The following is a 19,180-nucleotide window of genomic DNA, read 5'->3' on the forward strand; positions in this document are numbered from 1 at the left end:
AAAGGTGAAAATAATATCTTATACAGACTCATTACATGCAAAGTGAGATATGTGAAGCCTTTATTTGTTATAATTGTGATTATTATGGCTTACAGTTTATAAAAACCCCAAATTCAAAATCTCAGAAAATTAGAATATTACATAAAATCAATAAAAAAAGGTTTTTAAATACAGAAATGTCGGCCCTCTAGAAAGTATAATCATGCATACGTACTAAGTACTTTGTTTGGGCCCCTTTTGCACAAATTCTTGCCTCAATGCGGCATGGCATGGATGCTATCAGTCTGTGGCACTGCTGAGGTGTTATGGAAGCCCATGTTACTTTGATAGTGGCCTTCAGCTCGTCTGTATTGTTGGGTCTAGTGTGTATCATCTTCCTCTTGACAATAGTCCATAGTTTCTCTATGGAGTTCAGGTCAGGAGAGTTGTCTGGCCATTCATGCACAGTAATACCATTGTCAGTCAACCAGTTACCAGTGGTTTATGGTACTGTGGGCAGGTGCCAAGTCTAGCTGGAAATGGAAATTGTCATCACCATAAAGCTTGTCAACAGACAGAAGCATGAAGGGCTCAAAAATCTTCTGGTTGATGGCTGTGGTGACTTTGGACTTGATAACACAGAGGACTAACAGCATCAGATGACATGATACCTCAAATCATCACTGATCCAAATTAAATGTTGCGTTTCATTTGGAAATCAAGGTCCCACAGTCTAGAGGAAGAGTGGAGAGGCACAGAATCCAAGGGGCTTGAAGACCACTGTCAAGTTTCAACAGTCAGTGATGATTTGAGGCACCATGTCATCTGATGGTGTTGGTCCACTGTGTTATCAAGTCCAAAGTCACCACAGCTGTCTACCAGGAGATTTTAGGGCACTTCATGCTCCTGTCTGTTGACAAGCTTTATGGAGATGCTGAATTACTTTTTCTAGCAAGACTTGACACCTGTCCACAGTGCCAAAACCACAAGTAACTGATTGACTGACCATGGTATTACTGTGTTGATTGGCCAGACAACTCTCCTGACCTGAACCCAATAGAGAAACTATGGAGTATTGTCAAGAGGCAGATGAGACACACCAGACCCAACAATACAGACAAGCTGAAGGCCTCTATCAAAGCAACCTGGGCTTCCATAACACCTCAGCAGTGCCACAGACTGATAGCATCCATGCCATCCCGCATTGAAGCAATAATTCATGCAAAAGGGGCCCAAACCAAGTACCTAGTACATATGCATGATTATACTTTCTAGAGGGCTGACATTTCTGTATTTAAAATATTTTTTTTATTGATTTGATGTAATATTCTAATTTTCTGAGATTTTGAATTTGGGGTTTTCATAAACTGTAAGCCATAATAATCACAATTATAACAAATAAAGGCTGGAAATATCTCACTTTGAATGTAATGACTCTATATAATATATTAGTTTCACCATTTAGGTTGAATTACTGAAATAAATTAACTTTTGCACGATATTTTAATTTTTCGAGTTTCACCTGTATGTCCTACCAGTGTTGATCGCTTTCAGATGTGTTCTTATATATTCTCGAACTTCACAACTATATATATCCTTGTAAGCAAGTCACTGTTGACCTTTGCAAGTGGCTCAAAGTACAAATTAATTTATATTTACACAATATGTATTGTATTATTTACAGAAACAGCACTCAGACAACAAAACATTCAGTTAAAATATACTAAAATACAGACACAGTGATCCCAAAAGTCTTCTCTTATCTTGTTCTTATACCTTGTGTCATTAAACTGTAGGCATTAATGTTTGACTGCCATTGGCTTAGGAACTGTCATAAATTGTCCACATGATTTACAGGGCGAAGGGCCACTGGTAGCTGACAAAATCTAATATTCAAAACAGCATATGAATTAAACAGTGTAGTGCTCATGGTGTAGTGGTTAGAGTGCCCGCCCATAGAAGCAGCAGACCATGGGAAAGAAAAATGCCCAAAAAGAAACCCTGCAAAAAGTGAATTAGGGTTTGGAAATGACTTAAAAAACAAATGAAGATGTTTTCTCTTTTTTGTTGTGTTTTACTTCATTTCTGTTGTATTTCCCTCATCAAGTCAATGTCTCTCTGATAATGAATGAGTTATTTTCTTTTTTAGAAAGAAGTGAGATGTAAATGATCGATTTAACCTTCCTCCTGTGTTAACTTTCTGCTACCATCCATGGTGTTAGCGGGTCGGTTTCGACCCGTGTCTGAAATCAGCTGTAAAAAACACTAAAAACAATTATCTATCATCCAGTTTGTTTCTCATCTCTTGGTTACCTTGTTAGGCTTCCTTATCCATGAAAATATTGTTTTTAATATTTTTGGTGTAGGCGGCTGGGCCTTTTTTTTGTCGGTATCCGCCTCAATTTCAATAAAAAAAATTGTAAAATTAACCTCAAGAGAATCATATAAATAAATATTTGGTTGTTGTGTTACCTGATTATTACTGAGGGGTATGAGAACACATTTTTTAACTAAATTTGTTTTATTTATTTTTTCATATTAATATTATTGACCTTTTTAACATCTACGGTGTTACTGGTCAATTACGACCCATATATATTTATTTCAGAAAACAGCAAAAAAACTTTTATTTCAGCATTATACAAACACACAATGAAAACCAGAACAAGTCACCACACAAAATATAGATTTGTAAGGTCAAATAAACAACAACTAATCAACAAATCAAACCAATCGAAATCAATTACTAGTTCCAAAACTAGTAAAAAAAAACAGAGTAAAAGTCTCTGTGTGCACATGTTTGGTTGTGTGTTCAGATGTGTGACAAAGGGCAACACTTTTAGTGTTCTTTGCAGAAATATTTCTTGCAGGTAAAGCACAATACTTTTATCTTTCTGTCCTTAGTGCTTCGGCAGACCTGACACCTCTTATTTATAGAATCAGGTGGCCATTTTCACCAAAAACATGATCCAGAACTTGGCTCACTGTATATCTCCTCATTTTTGAATTCTGAAAATAGGAGATGTGCACTCTGCAAGTCACCATCTCTATATTGAATTGACCTCACATGTCTGGATATGCCCGTCTGTTTGTTTCCCTTTCATGCAGGTATAAAGGCAAAAAAAAGTCGAAATGAGAACCCCCCCAGAGCTCACATGATTGGAAGAGGAGCTGACTGTCATTGTGTTGGCTGACAGTGCACTTATGATTTCATTTTTGGCTCTAGTTATTGTTTTTTACATCTTATTCTATAACCGGGTCAAAAACGACCCTAACACCACCAGTGTTATAATTTCCACCAGAGCATTTTATAATTAAGTGAAACATGTTTTATTTTTTCTATTTTGTTGAAATAGAGGTTCCTGACAAAGTCAAGAAATTTTGATGCAATAAACAAAATGTAAGTGGTTCTTTTATGCATTTGAAATCCAAAACGGGTCGGTGGCGACCCTAACACGAGAGGAAGGTTAAGAATAGAAAGATATATGCAGTAGGCTATCACAAATGTGCAATTCATAGAAGTTCACTCAGAAAAGGGCACATTCCAAATACCGTACTTTTCGGCCTACAAGCCGCGACTTTTTCCCCGTTTTTCGACCCTGTTATTACACAGCACAGTATATATTCTGTAGCTACTGGGGATGGGCGTTAGTAATCGAGTACTCGAGTACTCCTCGTTTCAAATGATCTCGATTGGTGGATGAGGAAAATCGTTTTTTGTTTTTTTTAGTGTTTGTAGCCTTTAGGCCGGCCGGCCGGCCGCCCCTATTTTAAAATGTTATATACGTGTACAAAACGGCACAAAACGGATATAAAGTTTAACAAAATTAAATATTTTGATCCAAGTTAAATAAACTAAGCGTTGTGTCAAACAGAAACCACAAATAACTGCCACCTCCGTGCAGCGCAGCCAGTGTGTGGTCTCCACAGCACCGCGGAGCTGAATGCGGTGCTGGAAAACTTGGAAAGTCACGTAAAGAAGCCAGGCTGACTTCGGGCACATTCGAGCAAACGACATTTAAGAAGCCTTTATTATGGAATATAGGATTGAGATTCAAAAGCCGACGGTGTAACGTTCCGTTAACGAGGAATTAGTCGCGGTAATTAGTCACGGACAGGAGTGAGCATTACGCGGTTGGATATACTAGCCTACTACTTCTACTGCTTTGGTGAGTTATTTAGCCTATCTATGTGTTTAAATTGTAGGACAATAATTGTATTGTATTTGCTGCCCTTCTTATTTTAAATGTCTATTTTGAATGTTAGCCAACTACAGCCCATGCTTTTTCTCTCTCTTTTTTCTCTCTCCACCGCAGACCTACTCGATCGGTTTAAATTGTGGCCCGCTTATTTAATTACTTTCAGTTAGGAAAATGTGTTTTAAACTTGTGGAAAATAAATCCTTAATATCATATGGCAACTGTGACTGTTTGACATAAGCATTGAGCGCTTTATTGCGGTCAACCGTTGTTCTGTAGACAGATGCGTTGCGTCCTAAAAATAGAAAAAAGTTTAACGAGGAATCGATTGATCCTCGAGGAATGCAAGCGATCACACGAGTAGCGAAAACACTCGTGCCCATCCCTAATAGCTACTATTGCACAAAATGGTAACACTTACGTACGTTATGCAAATATGCAACTTGTTTGTTGAAATGTGGGAGCTTCCTCAAGCAGCCATCTCTTTCCTGACAATCCCCTCTGTGCACGAACTCTTACATATGGTAATTAAACATTATAACACCTGCGGCTTATTGTCCAGTGCGGCATATAGTACGGAAAGTAGGGTAGTCCACTAAAAGACACCACTAACCACTTCGAAGATGTAGGATCTTGTGTTATAATTATTATTATGATCTTTTAATTCAATTATTTAATGTACCTCATCCCTCATGCCATGACCAGAGGGGCCAGGTGTGCCACAGTGGAAAAGCTGGGAAAGTGGTCTAATCCATCATGGGGCATTTAAATCATATGTGAAAATTTATTTATTTATTGAGAAATGTTTATCATTCATTTTACAGACATTGACGTTTCAATGACTTGGTAGAAATTCTGTCATATCAAACATTGATGAGTCTGGCAGACGTCCAAGAAAATTGTCATTTGTCATGTGCAAAGCCGCTTGCAACCTTGACCTTTAACTCCAAGGTCTTTGCCAAGTGCAGTGCTACAAATAGTCCTATCAGCGGTAGAACAGTAAAACAGCAGCCTCAAGCATCTCTTTGGAAGAGCTCCAGCCTTGGCTCATTCCCAGTCTGTCATTGTCAAATGATGGGAAGTCACCACACTGGTTTGGGTTTGCCTCTGCGAAATATCCACCTCCTCCTATACAGTACTGAAAGCACAGAAAACAATGTGATCAGTACACTACGTTGACTGACTGACAAACAGAAGAAGTGTGGTGATGGATTCAAACTTACATGTTCAGTGTTGCATCCTGTGGTTGGCTTGACCCCAGAGCAGATAGCCATGGCTGCACGTTCATTGTTTATTGGTCTGAATGTGATGAAACCTGGTTCAAACTCCGCTATCATATGAACAGAAAAAAACCTTGATTACAGTGGGATGAATTTGGTCTAGTTAGGGTCATTTATATCAGTACATCATTAAAATAAAACCTGTAACCTTGAAATGTAATGGAATTTTTAATTGCTCCTAAGTTTGTGGTAAATGTATACAGTAAGCTTCCTCTTTCTTTATCTGATAAAATTGACAACATTTGTATTAGATATTTGTAACCTGCCATTCCAGATTGATGTTGATCCATTAATCCAAAAATCTTTTTATTATCACTTTCTCTACATGAGGTTTTTACCTCTTGGGTGTGGTCCATATAACATTCTGGTGGACTCTCTGTCTCCATGGTCATACACAATAGGAACAGCTGGCCCTCTGTTGCTACAAGAACCAATGTTGTATCTCACTGGATGTTGCTGAAAGAATGGTACAATTTAAGTGCATAGACTTGTAAGTTTGCTTGGGTAGTTAGATGCTCTTGACATACTGTTGTATTCTATATTTTATCCATTTCTTAGCTAGATTATAATTCAACATGAAAGTTACCCAAGTTACCTTGAAGAGCTGAAGGAGGTTCCCTCCGTACAGGCGGAGGAAGCGGTTGTTAGTGTGGTAGCGGAGGATGGCTGCCAGGTTCCAGTGATCCAGTGGGAAGTTGTTAGGAACATGCCACACGGACATGTCTTCAGCGTGTATATCATAGTAACCTGGATTCTGTGAAAGTATACACATTGTCATGGTTCTAATTTTGTTTCACATTGAACTTATTTTGCATAGCTAGCCTGGCACCGCCCGCTTAGTACTTCCACTCAATTGAGCGCTGATTCTAATTGTGGTTACAGTAATATAACATTGCACTTACTGTATTTTGCATAGCTCAAACATTAGGTGGAATTGTTGTTTTTGCTCATTTACTCAGTTACTAGACTTTAAGTAACGTTGCAAAGGCTCTGACTCCCAGAGAGAGAGATCATTGGAAAGAAAATTTGCTCCTCAGCAGGAAAATGTTTGGGTACAATACTACAGGGATCAGGCTGGGCTATTCCTGTCTTAACCCTCCACTACATTGGTACAGACTTAAATATCTCATCAGATATATTGCCAAAATATTGTGTATAGACATTCATATTCCCCACAAGATGGTGGTGAACTGACTTTACCTTTAGCACCACCATGAGGTTGGCATTTTTTGTTGTGAGTGAAATATCATTAAAACTATTGAATCATTTGGTACACATATTGTATTCAATGTCCCCAGATGGCAAGACCATAAGACTTTGGTTATCCATGATTGTTTCATCTTGCACTACCATGATATAAAAGTTTAAATCATCCAGTGACATGTCCACATGTGCAAGATGAGTTTCATATAGGAAAAGGGATATATCAATCCGTTACTCAGTACGAAGTCAATCTATTTCAAAATAAATACATAAAAGATACAGTACAATCTACAATATTTAATATTTCATGTTGGAAAAAATCCTAATATGAGATCCAATTCAGAAATGTGTGTGATTGGCCCACAAGAGAGACTTCTTTTGTGTGTGGCATGTCTGTGATGAAGTACCTTGAAATCATCTGAGGTAGCACCCTCTGCTGTTCCAAATGTGTTTCTGTTGGACCAGTTCCCGTCTCCATCTGGCAGGTTAGCGTTGTTGCCCTGTTGGCTCGACCAGCGGTCGCCCAATGTGCACTTTCCATAAACGCTGTTCTCATGGACGCTCGCCACCAACGTCCAGCCGCCTCCCGCAGTGGTCATATCACAGAAAGTCTGATAGACCATGCCATTAGCAGTGGTCAGGTAGTACAACCCATCTGGAAATATGAAAGTAAATGTTATTGAGAGAAAATACTTTGAACGCCCTATATTTGTTCAAAACATGTGCTTGATGCTATTTCAACACATTGTATTATTTCTGGACTTTACATTTTCTGTTTCTTTAGAATTACCTGTGTTCAATGTGAGATGATTGCATTAAGAACATCTCCTCACCTTCTCGTTCATCATATCTGTCCATGATCTCTTTACAGCTCCTTGCAACATATCTGGATCTGTTGCTCAGTTTCTCCAAATGTTGGAAGCTTGTCCTGGTGAAGTTCTGAATCCTCTCCTCCAACAAGATGTGTTTTGTGTGGGGAAGCTCTTCATTTACTGAAATTAAAACTATGTTTTATAAAATATTAAAGTTAGCATTGATGTATGGGGGGAAAGTACAGTGCATGAGCATATACAGGAAATGGCTTGAATGTATGTGTTGTATTTTACCTTTTTGTGAGGGAGCAGAGGAAGCATTTGACACTAACACCACAACCACCGAAAACGAAAGTATATTGTATATCATGGCTGTGAAAAAAACATATTAAATGCATTTAAACATTAAAGAAGCCCCTTTTTCTTACCGAGTATGTTATCCCATACACACATACAGTGTTGCAAACCTGACACATCGATCTAACAAAGTCAGAAATTTTTGAGTGGTTTGAGAAGAAAACTTTCCAGAGATTTTAAGACAGGTTTCAAAACCAGCATCAAGTTTTTCCCCCATAATTTGGAAATATAAAGTTAGATATGGAAAGATGTTGGAAAGAACAATTATCCACATAATAAGGTAGTCTGAAGAGCACTTCAATACTAAGCCAAATCCCCATCCCCAGTGCACCTTTTTTTTGTAACAAAATATATATGTCCTACCAGTGTTGATCGCTTTCAGATGTGTTGTGGTGTATTCTCGATCTTCACAACTATATATATCCTTGCACACAAGTGTCTGTTGACCTTTGCAAGTGGCTCAAAGTACGAATTGATTAATATTTACACAATATGTATTGTATTATTTACCGAAACAGCACTCAGACAAGGAAACATTCAGTGAATATATAATAAAATACAGTCATAATGATCCCAAAGGTCTTCTGTTATCTTGTTCTGATACCTTGTGTCATTAAAGTGTAGGCATTAATGTTTGACTGCCATTGGCTTAGGAACTGTTATAAATTATCCACATGAATTACAGGGCGAAGGGCTAGTAGTAGCTGACAAAATCTAATATTCAAAACAGCATATGAATTAAACAGTGTAGTGATCGTGGTGTAGTGGGTAGAGTTAGTGGTCGTTTTCTGAATGACATTCCCATCTGTGCCCCATTTCATCTATGTCTCTCTGCTCTATCTCATAAAGCATACAAATGCCCAAAAATAATCTTTAAAAAAACTGCTAAAACTGAGTTTAGGGTTTGGAAATTACTTAAAAAACAAATTAAGATGTTTTCTCTGTTTTGTTTTACTTCATGTCTGTTGTATTTCCCTCATCAAATCAATGTCTCACTGATAATGAATGAGTTTTTTTCTTTTTTAGAAAGAAGTGAGGTGTACATTATTTATTCATAAAAAGATATATGTAGTATCACACATTTACAATTTATAAAAGTTCACTCAGAAAAGGGCACATTCCAAATAGTCCACTGGCTAACCACTTCAAAGACGTAAGATATTTTGTTATAATTATTATTATGATCTTTTAATTTGATAATTTTATTTCCCTCATCCCTCATTCCATGACCTGAGGGGCCAGGTGTGCCACAGTGGATCATGGTGCATTTACTGTAAATCATATTCTAAATGTATTTATTTATTGAGAAATGATCATCATTAATTTCACAGACATTTCACAGACATTGATTTGGTTGAAAATCCTGTCAAATCAAACATTGATGAGTCTGGCAGACGTTTGATGAAAGGTCAGTGTCAGTGCAACCTTGTCTACTCATCATGGACTATGCAGTACTGAATCTTTACTGCATATTCTTCCTCCAAACAGTGTTGTCCAAGAACATTGTCATTTGTCATCTGCAAGCCGCTTGCAGCCTTGACCTTGTACTCCAAGATCACCATCAAGTTCAGTGCTACAAAAAGTTCTATTAGCGGTAGAACAGTAAAACAGCAGCCTCAATCATCTCTTTGGGAGGGTTCCAGTTTTGGTGAGCTTCAAATGCTGGGAAGTCTCCACACTGGTTTGGGTTTCCCTCTGGGAAATATCCCCCTCCTCCTATACAGTACTGTAAACACACAAAACAATGGGATTACACTACCCATCTTTTGCACTGTTGACTGACTCACTGACAGGAGAAGTGTGGTGTTGGATTCAAACTTACATGTTCAGTGTTGCATCCAGTTGGTTTGACCCCAGAGCAGATAGCCATGGCTGCACGTTCATTGTTTATTGGTCTGAATGTGATGAAACCTGGTTCAAACTCCGCTATCATATGAACAGAAAAAAAACTTGATGACAGCAGGATGAATTTGGTCTAGTTAGGGTCATTTCTGTCATTTCATAATTGAAATAAAACCTTAAACCTTGACATTTTTTGGAAATAGCTCCTAAATTTGTGGTACGTTTATAGAGAACGCTTTTCGTAAAATCTGACAAAATTAGTATAAGATATTTGAATTGGGCATTCCAGATTAATGTTAATTCATTATTGTGAAACATCTTTTTATTATCACTTTCTCTACATGAGGTTTTTACCTCTTGAGTGTGGTCCATATAACATTCTGGTGGACTCTCTGTCTCCATGGTCATACACAATAGGAACAGCTGGCCCTCTGTTGCTACAAGAACCAATGTTGTATCTCACTGGATGTTGCTGAAAGAAGGGGACAATTTAAGTGCACAGACCTTCAGGCTTGCTTGGGTATTTAATTAGTCTAGTATTTTTAAATGTAATCATTTGTTACCAGCTTATAATTCAACATAAATACACAACTAAGTTACCTTGAAGAGCTGAAGGAGGTTCCCTCCGTACATGCGGAGGAAGCGGTTGTTAGTGTGGTAGCGGAGGATGGCTGCCAGGTTCCAGTGATCCAGTGGGAAGTTGTTAGGAACATGCCACACGGACATGTCTTCAGCGTATATATCATAGTAACCTGGATTCTGTGAAAGTGTCCTGGTTCTAATTTTGTTTCACATTGAACTTGTTTTGCATAGCTTGAGGTGGAAACATGAGGTGGAATTGCTAAAAAAAAAAGGTCCAACTAAGTGTGATTTGGATCCCATCCCAGTTGTTTGCCGACTCAAACAGACAGTGTTGAGTGTTCTGACTTGAGACTTGAGAATACATTTCTGACTTTTATTGACTGATAAAATGATTATGTTAATTTTGGAATTAATAGTATGAAGTCCAATCGATGTAGTAGTGCCTGGCTGTGTTGTTCTATGTATTAAACATTTTAATTAGAATTTTAAAGCCACTACGAGTAACATTTAAATATATTTTAAACAGCATCATGTTTCCTCTGATAATCATAAATTACCTTTAACAGCAAACGAGACCATCAGTGCAAAGAAAGACGTTTTTATATAGTTTTTATTACTGTATTTGGTCTGGTCGCACACCCAGTCCGATTTTCGGTTTGCGCATGCAGGCTCTATGGTCACATATCCGTATTGGTCGCAGATTTCAGTGTAGCGCAGCAACGCGATTTGAGAAACCTATCCCTCCAGGTGAGGGAAGGGGAGCGGGAGCCTTGTTTGAGACAGTTATTTGTCGTCATAATGACTGATAACAGGGCTGAACCATCAAAGAAAAAAAATAAAATGCAATGAAGAAAAGCTAAAAGGGAGAGTGATATACGGGAGGGAGGAGGGCGTTGCCAAGCAACGTGTAAACAATTTCACAGGAGTGAACTAGACTGCAGTGTTTACCCTAAATGAATGAGCGGTACTAAAACAAAGTTTACTTTGCTTCACCATCATCAGATGACCATTATTCATCTGAAATAGTCATTATTTACAACAACATAAACACATTACCTCATCGTGATCCATACAAACTACCTCTCGTTCATTCGCTTTCTGTGAGGACACGGAATCTTTCAGCTCTGTGCGAGTGGTTAGTGAACCTGCATCAACTCATTGCAATCAGTTGTGTGTGGCACTGACAGGCATTATTTGATGCAGAGTCACTAACCACTCTCACGGAGCCAAATAGAGTCCGGTGCCCTCACACTTTAAACACACGGACATGCACTATATTGCGTCCTAATCATTTGACACTCGCACGGTCGGCACGCGCTAGAAAACAGCTTTATGACAGCTGGCGTCGTAAAAATACTACCGCTTTTGTCCAAAGGGGCCGCCAACTGACAAAGTTACTCGTAGTGGCTTTAAGTATACATTTTTTTTATAAAGTCCTTTATACTATTACCATCAGTAATTACATTTTAAGTAACATTTCAAAGGCTCTGACAGCCAGAGAGGGAAATAATTGTAAATAGTTTTTCCCCTCTGGATGAAAACGCATGGGAAAAACATTCATGTGATGTCCCTTCAATAATCAAAAATATTGGAATATTGTTGGAAAAAATCCTAATATGAGATCTGATTCAGAAATGTGTGTCAATGGCCCACAAGAGAGACTTCTTTTGTGTGTGGCATGTCTGTGATGAAGTACCTTGAAATCATCTGAGGTAGCACCCTCTGCTGTTCCAAAGGTGTTTCTGTTGGACCAGTTCCCGTCTCCATCTGGCAGGTTAGCGTTGTTGCCCTGTTGGATCGACCAGCGGTCGCCCAATGTGCACTTTCCATAAACGCTGTTCTCATGGACGCTCGCCACCAACGTCCAGCCGCCTCCCGCAGTGGTCATATCACAGAAAGTCTGATAGACCATGCCATTAGCAGTGGTCAGGTAGTACAACCCATCTGGAAATATGAAAGTAAATGTTATTGAGAGAAAATACTTTGAACGCCCTATATTTGTTCAAAACATGTGCTTGATGCTATTTCAACACATTGTATTATTTCTGGACTTTACATTTTCTGTTTCTTTAGAATTACCTGTGTTCAATGTGAGATGATTGCATTAAGAACATCTCCTTACCTTCTCGTTCATCATATCTGTCCATGATCTCTTTACAGCTCCTTGCAACATAACTGGATCTGTTGCTCAGTTTCTCCAAATGTTGGAAGCTTGTCCTGGTGAAGTTCTGAATCCTCTTCTCCAACAAGATGTGTTTTGTGTGGGGAAGCTCTTCATTTACTGAAATTAAAACTATGTTTTATAAAATATTAAAGTTAGCATTGATGTATGGGGGGAAAGTACAGTGCATGAGCATATACAGGAAATGGCTTGAATGTATGTGTTGTATTTGACCTTTTTGTGAGGGAGCAGTTGTAGAGGAAGCATTTGACACTAACACCACAACCACCGAAAACGAAAGTATATAGTAAAACATGGCTGTGAAAGAAACATATTATATGCATTCAAACATTAAAGAAGACGCTTTTATTACAGGGAATGTTATCCTATACACACATAAAGTATTGCAAACCTGATAACTCGATCTACCAAAGTCAGAAATTATTGAGTGGTTTGAGAAGAACTTTCCAGAGATTTAATACAGGTTTCAGAACTAGCATCAAGTTTTCCACCCATTATTCGGAAATATAAAGTAAAATATGGAGACAAGAACATTTATCCACATATCAAGGTTCATTAAGTCTGAACCGCACTTAAATACTATAGGCCAAATCCCCATCCCCAGTGCACCTTTATTTAGTAACAAAATATATATGTCCTACCAGTGTTGATCGCTTTCAGATGTGTTCTGGTATATTCTCGATCTTCACAACTATATATATCCTTGTATGTGAGTCTCTGTTGACCTTTGCAAGTGGCTCAAAGTACAAATGCATTTATATGTACACAATATGTATTGTATTATTGCACTCAGACAACGAAACATTCAGTTAAAATATACTAAAATACAGACACAATGATCCCAAAGGTCTTCTCTTATCTTGTTCTTATACCTTGTGTCATTAAACTGTAGGCATTAATGTTTGACTGCCATTGGCTTAGGAACTGTCATAAATTGTCTACATGATTTACAGGGCGAAGGGCCACTGGTAGCTGACAAAATCTAATATTCAAAACAGCATATGAATTAAACAGTGTAGTGCTCGTGGTGTAGTGGTTAGAGTGCCCGCCCATAGAAGCAGCAGACCATGGGAAAGAAAAATGCCCAAAAAGAAACCCTGCAAAAAGTGAATTAGGGTTTGGAAATGACTTAAAAACTAATTTTTGTTGTGTTTTACTTAATTTCTGTTGTATTTCCCTCATCAAGTCAATGTCTCTCTGATAATGAATGAGTTATTTTCTTTTTTAGAAAGAAGTGAGATGTAAATTATCGATTTAAGAATAAAAAGATATATGCAGTATCACAAATGTACAATTTATAGAAGTTCACTCAGAAAAGGGCACATTCCACATAGTCCACTCACAGACAGCACTAACCACTTCGAAGACGTAGGATCTTGTGTTATAATTATTATTATGATCTTTTAATTCAATTATTTAATTTACCTCATCCCTCATTCCATGACCAGAGGGGCCAGGTGTGCCACGGTGGAAAAGCTGGGAAAGTGGTCTAATCCATCATGGGGCATTTAAATCATATTTGAAAATGAATTTATTTATTGAGAAATGTTTAACATTCATTTTACAAACATTGACGTTTCAATGACTTGGTAGAAATTCTGTCATATCAAACATTGATGAGTCTAGCAGACGTCCAAGAAAAATTGTCATTTGTCATGTGCAAAGCCGCTTCCAACCTTGACCTTTAACTCCAAGGTCTTCGCCAAGTGCAGTGCTACAAATAGTCCTATCAGCGGTAGAACAGTAAAACAGCAGCCTCAAGCATCTCTTTGGAAGAGCTCCAGCCTTGGTCCATTCCCAGTCTGTCCCAGTCAAATGATGGGAAGTCACCACACTGGTTTGGGTTTGCCTCTGGGAAATATCCACCTCCTCCTATACAGTACTGGAAACATACAAAACAATGTGATTATTACACTACGTTGACTGACAGACAAACAGAAGAAGTGTGGTGATGGATTCAAACTTACATGTTCAGTGTGGCATCCGGTTGGTTTGACCCCAGAGCAGATAGCCATGGCTGCACGTTCATTGTTTATTGGTCTGAATGTGATGAAACCTGGTTCAAACTCCGCTATCATATGAACAGAAAAAAACCTTGATGACAGCAGGATGAATTTGGTCTAGTTAGGGTCCTTTATATCAGTACATCATTAAAATAAAACCTGTAACCTTGAAATGTAATGGAATTTTTAATTGCTCCTAAGTTTGCGGTAAATGTATACAGTAAGCTTCTTCTTTCTTTATCTGATCAAATTGACAACATTTGTATTAGATATTTGTAACCTGCCATTCCAGATTGATGTTGATCCATTAATCCAAACATCTTTTTATTATCACTTTCTCTACATGAGGTTTTTACCTCTTGGGTGTGGTCCATATAACATTCTGGTGGACTCCCTGTCTCCATGGTCATACACAATAGGAACTGCTGGCCCTCTGTTGCTACAAGAACCAATGTTGTATCTCACTGGATGTTGCTGAAAGAATGGTACAATTTTAGTGCATAGACTTGTAAGTTTGCTTGGGTAGTTAGATGCTCTTGACATACTGTTGTATTCTATATTTTATCCATTTCTTAGCTAGATTATAATTCAACATGAAAGTTACCCAAGTTACCTTGAAGAGCTGAAGGAGGTTCCCTCCGTACAGGCGGAGGAAGCGGTTGTTAGTGTGGTAGCGGAGGATGGCTGCCAGGTTCCAGTGATCCAGTGGGAAGTTGTTAGGAACATGCCACACGGACATGTCTTCAGCATGTATATCATAGTAACCTGGATTCTGTGAAAGTATACACACTTTCTTCATGATTCTAATTGTGGTTGATATGACATTGTACTTTATTGCATAGCTAAAAAATGAAGTGGAATAGTTGTTTTTGACAATTTTTTCCAACTAATTATAGTTTGGATCAAATTTCAGTTGTTTGCCAACTCAAACAGGCAGTGTAGATTGTTCTGTCTTGAGGCTTGAGAATACACTTCTAACTTGTATTGACTAATAATAAAATTAAATAAAATTAAAATGATAATTTGGGAATTAAAAAGTATAGTAAAAGTAAGTCCTTCTTACTCTCAGTTACTAGACTTTGTGGTGGCAGATATTGAATGTTGGAATGCTTATTAATGTAATAGGAAACATTGTATTTATCTTGTATTACTCCTGTATGTCTAAGGTTAAATTCCTCAAATGTGTATTGAAGAGTACTCAGACTGTAGCTCCCCAACCCCCAACCCCACCCCCCCCCCCTTGGATACCCCCCCTGCAACAGTAAACAGTCTGTCTCTGAGCCCTCCCCCACCCCCTTCCCCTCACCTGACTGCCAATTGAAACACACAGCATTCTTGCTATGCTGAACTGACTTGTATTTAAGATGTGACTTGCTGATCGGGGCCATTCTTCTCAGAAAGTCATCGCGGGGCTTCCTGGGTCGGATGGACCTCCATGTTCTACTGGATAGAACATGAAGCCTCTGTTGTTTGATTGAATACTCTTTTGCTTGATTATTAAATACTCTTTGCTTGATTATTAAAGCCTTATGATCTCACTTTTCCCACTACAACTTTAAGTAACCTTTCAAAGGCTCTGACAGCCAGAGAGGGAAATAATTGTAACTAGAAAATCCCGCGGAGATTTTGAAAGTACGGGCCACCCATGTAAATTAGGGAAGAAAAAAAATCATGGCTGACCCCTATGGTCCAAGAGGCTTTATTGTAGAGCAACATGAGCTGTACATGTCTAACAAATAATAAGTCAATCAGAGTCAGGGGGAAAGGGGCGTGGCCTGTCAAACATTGCATTTGTGAATTATGTTTTTCGCATTTGTGGCGCCCCCTATGGGTTACTCTAGACACGCTTACAGGGACATGCCACCACATGTCTTCTGCACATATCCTGCAAGTTTTATGATGATAGGACCTATGGTCAATGAGTTATGGCCAATTTGTTGATAGGCCCCGCCCCTGAGTAAACGTTTTGGTCAATGACCGCCATGTTTTTGAAGCTATCCTACTAATATTTTTCGTAGACGTGCGTCATAGTACAAGTGTAATAAATTTCAAGTCAATCAGAGTCAGGGGGCATTTGTGGCGCCCCCTATGGGTTAATCTCGATAAGCTTCGAGGGACATGCTACCACATGACTTCTGCACATACCCAGCAAGTTTGATGATGATAGGACCTATGGTTAAAGAGTTATGGCCAATTTGTTAATAAGCCCCGCTCCTGCGTGAACGTTTTGGTCAATGGAGGCGGAAAAAATAATCATGGCTGACCCCTATGGTCCGAGAGGCTATATTGTAGAGCACCATGAGCTGTACAAGTGTAATACATTTCAAGTCAATCAGAGTCAGGGGGCATTTGTGGCGCCCCCTATTGGTTAATCCCGACAAGTTTAGAGGGCCATGCTACCACATGTCTTCTACACATATCCTGCAAGTTTGGTGATGATAGGACCTATGTTAAGCCCCGCCCCTGCATAAAAGTTTTGGTCAATGGCGGCCATATTTTTCAAGCTTTCTTACTAATCTTTTATGGGCATGTGTGTCATAGTCCCCCGGGGTTCCGTGAGAAATTTGGTGTTGATAGAGTAAAATTTGACTAAGTTGTGGTTAAAACCCTATTTTTCAGTTTATGCTAATTAGCGGAAAATATTCCCCGAAGGACTTTTATGGTCCCAGAGGCTTTTTTGTAGAGCACCCTAACATACACCTGTGTGAGAAATTTCAAGTCAATCGGATTTACGGTGTGCGGGGCGTGGCCTCTCAAACTTTTTCAGTCGGGGCTTAATAACAGCGCCCCCTAGCGGAAATTCAAAAAACTGAATAATAGCACACTCCGTGGGGTGGGGACGCACGTTGTGTGAAATTTTTGCGTTTCTAAGTGCAACGGTGTGGGAGGAGACAGTTAGAAAATGTGGCGGAAGAAGTCAGAAGAAGTAAGAATAAGTATGGTGGAGAGTAATAATTACGGTCCCTCAGTAGACTGAGGGCCCGTGCTTAATTAGTGTTGGCCCCTCTGGATGAAAATATATGGGTAATGTGAGACCCCATCAATAATCAATAATAACTCATGTTGGAAAAAATCCTAATATGAGATCCAATACAGAAATGTGTGTCAATGGCCCACAAGTGAGACTTCTTTTGTGTGTGGCATGTCTGTGATGAAGTACCTTGAAATCATCTGAGGTAGCACCCTCTGCTGTTCCAAAGGTGTTTCTGTTGGACCAGTTCCCGTCTCCATCTGGCAGGTTAGCGTTGTTGCCCTGTTGGCTCGACCAGCGGTCGCCCAATGTGCACTTTCCATAAACGCTGTTCTCATGGACGCTCGCCACCAACGTCCAGCCGCCTCCCGCAGTGGTCATATCACAGAAAGTCTGATAGACCATGCCATTAGCAGTGGTCAGGTAGTACAACCCATCTGGAAATATTACATGTATTCATTTTATGGAGAGAAAATACACTTTTTGTTTTCATTTATTGGATTTAAACCATTGACTTTAACGCCATATATTTGTTCAAAACATGTGCTTAATGGGTATTCAAAACATTATATAATTTAAAGATATTTTTTGGGCATTTTTATGCTTTTATTTATAGTGCAGAGAGACAGAGGTGAAAATGGGGCAGAGAGGGGAGTGACATGCAGAGAACGACCGCGGGTGGGAATCGAACCCGGGTCTGCTGCTGGGCCCGGCCCGGGAGGGGGACGCCTTACCAACTGAGCTAAAGGCGCCCCAAATCTAAACATTATATAATTTAAAGACTTAATTTTATATTGCTTTGTTTAACGTGAGACGATTTCATGAAGAGCATCTCCTTACCTTCTCGTTGATTATATCTCTCCCTGATCTCTTTACAGCTCCTCGCAACATATCTGGATCTGTTGCTCAGTTTCTCCAAAGTCCTCTCTTCAGACACAATGGCATTTGTTTGAGGTAGCTCTCCATTTACTGAACATAGAACCACATTTGATCAAATATTAAAGTTACATAGCATTGATGTATGGGGGGAAAGTACAGTGCATGACCATATTCAGGAAATGTCTTGAATGTATGTGTTGTATTTTCACCTTTGTGTGAAGGAGCAGCTGTAGAGGATTCATTTGACACCAACACCACAACCACCAAAAACGAAAGTATATTGTATATCATGGCTGTGAAAAAAACATATTAAATGCATTTAAACATTAAAGAAGCAGCTTTTCTTACCGAGTATGTTATACACACATACAGTATTGCAAACCTGACACATCGATCTAACAAAGTCAGAAATTGTTGAGTGGTTTGAGAAGAAAACTTTCCAGAGATTTTAAGAGAGGTTTCAAAACCAGCATCAAGTTTTTCCCCCATAATTTGGAAATATAAAGTTAGATATGGAAAGATGTTGGAAAGAACAATTATCCACATAATAATGTAGTCTGAAGAGCACTTCAATACTAAGCCAAATCCCCATCCCCAGTGCACCTTTTTTTTGTAACAAAATATATATGTCCTACCAGTGTTGATCGCTTTAAGATGTGTTGTGTTGTATTCTCGATCTTTACAACTATATATATCCTTGCACACAAGTGTCTGTTGACCTTTGCAAGTGGCTCAAAGTACGAATTGATTAATATTTACACAATATGTATCGTATTGTTTGCCGAAACAGCACTCAGATAAGAAAACATTCAGTGAATCTATATTAAAATACAGTCATGATGATCCCAAAGGTCTTCTGTTATCTTGTTCTGATACCTTGTGTCATTAAAG

At 38.8% G+C, this 19,180-nt stretch overlaps 3 protein-coding genes across 3 annotated transcripts; all 3 read right to left on the reverse strand.

Moving 5' to 3' along the window:
- Positions 1–5,163: 5,163 nt before the first annotated feature.
- LOC307252308 (intelectin-like) lies at positions 5,164–9,091 on the reverse strand (the record flags this gene model as incomplete). Its single annotated transcript, XM_080029944.1, has 7 exons — positions 5,164–5,316; positions 5,402–5,508; positions 5,797–5,914; positions 6,054–6,212; positions 7,069–7,316; positions 7,495–7,653; positions 9,061–9,091. The coding sequence occupies 7 exons, from the start codon at positions 9,089–9,091 to the stop codon at positions 5,164–5,166; spliced, it is 975 nt and encodes a 324-aa protein (XP_079886070.1).
- Positions 9,092–9,418: 327 nt separating this feature from the next.
- LOC307252309 (intelectin-like) lies at positions 9,419–13,318 on the reverse strand (the record flags this gene model as incomplete). Its single annotated transcript, XM_080029945.1, has 7 exons — positions 9,419–9,556; positions 9,653–9,756; positions 10,027–10,144; positions 10,273–10,431; positions 11,951–12,198; positions 12,377–12,535; positions 13,309–13,318. 7 exons carry the CDS (start codon positions 13,316–13,318, stop codon positions 9,419–9,421), a joined length of 936 nt encoding a protein of 311 aa, XP_079886071.1.
- An 847-nt stretch (positions 13,319–14,165) lies between these two features.
- On the reverse strand, positions 14,166–18,580 carry LOC307252310 (intelectin-like; the record flags this gene model as incomplete). The annotated part of the gene is made up of 7 exons (XM_080029946.1): positions 14,166–14,318; positions 14,404–14,507; positions 14,796–14,913; positions 15,053–15,211; positions 17,600–17,847; positions 18,251–18,379; positions 18,499–18,580. 7 exons carry the CDS (start codon positions 18,578–18,580, stop codon positions 14,166–14,168), a joined length of 993 nt encoding a protein of 330 aa, XP_079886072.1.
- Between the last annotated feature and the right edge of the window lie 600 nt (positions 18,581–19,180).

The sequence above is a fragment of the Ammodytes marinus genome (genome assembly GCF_949987685.1).
Source record: "Ammodytes marinus genome assembly, chromosome: 6".
Classification (NCBI taxonomy): Eukaryota; Metazoa; Chordata; class Actinopteri; order Uranoscopiformes; family Ammodytidae; genus Ammodytes; species Ammodytes marinus.